This window comes from Sphaeroforma arctica (assembly GCF_001186125.1).
Source record: "Sphaeroforma arctica JP610 unplaced genomic scaffold supercont1.464, whole genome shotgun sequence".
Taxonomy (NCBI): domain Eukaryota; class Ichthyosporea; order Ichthyophonida; genus Sphaeroforma; species Sphaeroforma arctica.
Window position 1 is genome coordinate 5,672 of NW_014040094.1, and position 1,924 is coordinate 7,595.

Below are 1,924 nucleotides of genomic sequence, written 5' to 3' on the forward strand. Positions count from 1 at the left end.
GTATGTATGTATGTATCGATTACAAGTATACGTACGTCTATATAGCACAGAAAATTTATTTCTACTTAATATCACGCAAATGATACATACACGAAGCATGCGCCTTTGACGGCGCACGTGCTTTGCTAACATGTATGCGATGTTTTCCGTTGCGACCTCCGTGAGAATAGCTACTTGTAATTTTTTTTGCAAATAATGCTATATGAAGGCCACCCATAAAAGTTTGTATGGTTTGAACTTTCCGGGACAGTTTTAGTATTTTTGACCACGTCATAGTTTCGTAGCTATTTACACATCGTAGACTATTTATGCAGTCGCGACACTGCCACAAAGAACAACCATAACCCATTCCTATATCTAGCCCTACTAAAGTGAAAACACTACTGTAACCCCGTGTTATCCAGCACCCTTTTTGTCCCAATTTGAATCATGTGTCTGAGAGAGAGAGAGAGAGAGAGAGAGAGAGAGAAAGATCTAGTTGCACTGGCTCTTCCGGTGAGCGAGTGTTCTATTTAGGGGGCTATGGCGAGTATGTTTTAAGAACTACAAACTACATCCATATTTACAAGTGTTGTTCAAATATTAAATAGAGTAAATAAATATTTACATGTTTGAATCAAAGCCCTCTATTTTAATTATACATTTGAATGTTGGAATGTCTTGCTGGAATCTATTTATATTGATTTTTTAATTGTAATAAAAATACACATATAGAGTTATAGACTTCTCTTTTTATTTATTTTTTAAATGTTTTAAAAAAATGCGATTATTCCCATGTGAAATACGCATTGTGGTGTACACACTTTGAACCCGGGTCCCGGGGTCTTGAGGGCGATTTTCAACCCTACATAACCTTTTTTTTGGTACGTCAGAATTTTCTGAGATTTGGATGGTGTGCCCCAAATTCTGGCACCCATCCAAAAATGCAATAAAAAGTTTTCCGCAAATTTGAGTGGTGTGGGGTCATGTCCGAGATCACTATGAGGCCACAAACACCCATTTGGGCCGAAATGACCAAAACTTCTGGACGTCAGAAATTCCTGAGGACAAATGCTCGAATGGTTCTTGACATGGGGAATTCAAATCCGATGAGTTTGAGACTCTCAGAGTATAGAAACACATTATATAGGTCAAAAGTTTCCATTTTGGGCAAACCGCAAAATTCGTCCAAAATCTGCGAGGTCAACTTTCGAAATAATGGTGCTACTAAAAATTTGACCAGCTCACATTTTTTCAGGACGACGCGGGAAGCTCAAAACCGTCGAGAAATCCCGATTTGAGCCAATATTAGTGTTGCGTTATCAATATAAAGTCCCCGGGGGGAATTTTTTTAAAAAGAGTGTGTGTCCCAATTCAATATTTTCAATAACCCAAAACAATAAGAAACCAAGAGGCAGCCTCAGCCTCTCAGGAGTCAAAACTCAGGACTGTCGGTCAGTCTGACCATACATACAAAAAGTACCAAATGTGGTGTACATACCAGCACAAAACATTTGACGAAGACGTGCCATATTATATATTGTTGTCGTCCGCGCAACCTCGAGAGAAAGGCGGTCTCACATGAACATAAGGGTGAAGTACTGGATAATCGTCAAACGTGATCACAACTCCGCAAAGGAATCCTGTACACCACATGCTTCGAAGACTGAACGCGAGTATCGATCTGGAGTGAGCACTGACTACAGGTAGGTTTGCGTCAATACCACCCTTTCTGCCAGCAACTTTATTCGTTCCATACATATATACAAGTACATGCGTATATATGTGTATGCATGTTTGGATATCTGTATTAATCTGTGTATGTATCTGTACGTAGGTATGTATGTATGTATGTATGTATGTATTTATTTATGTATGCTTGTTTACAACTATATATATATATATGTGTGTGTGTGTGTGTGTGTGTGTGTGTGTGTGTGTGTTA

The 1,924-nt window shown here is 38.8% G+C and overlaps 1 protein-coding gene across 1 annotated transcript in view; it reads left to right on the forward strand.

Annotated features, from left to right (window-relative positions):
* Nucleotides 1-1,467: 1,467 nt before the first annotated feature.
* The window catches only part of SARC_06486 (hypothetical protein), a 4,086-nt gene continuing 3,629 nt past the window's right edge, over nucleotides 1,468-1,924 (forward strand). Inside the window, exon 1 of the mRNA XM_014299602.1 lies at nucleotides 1,468-1,685. Coding sequence (XP_014155077.1) covers nucleotides 1,561-1,685 — 125 coding nt within the window. The 5' untranslated portion in view covers nucleotides 1,468-1,560. The remainder of the gene's footprint in view (nucleotides 1,686-1,924) is intronic.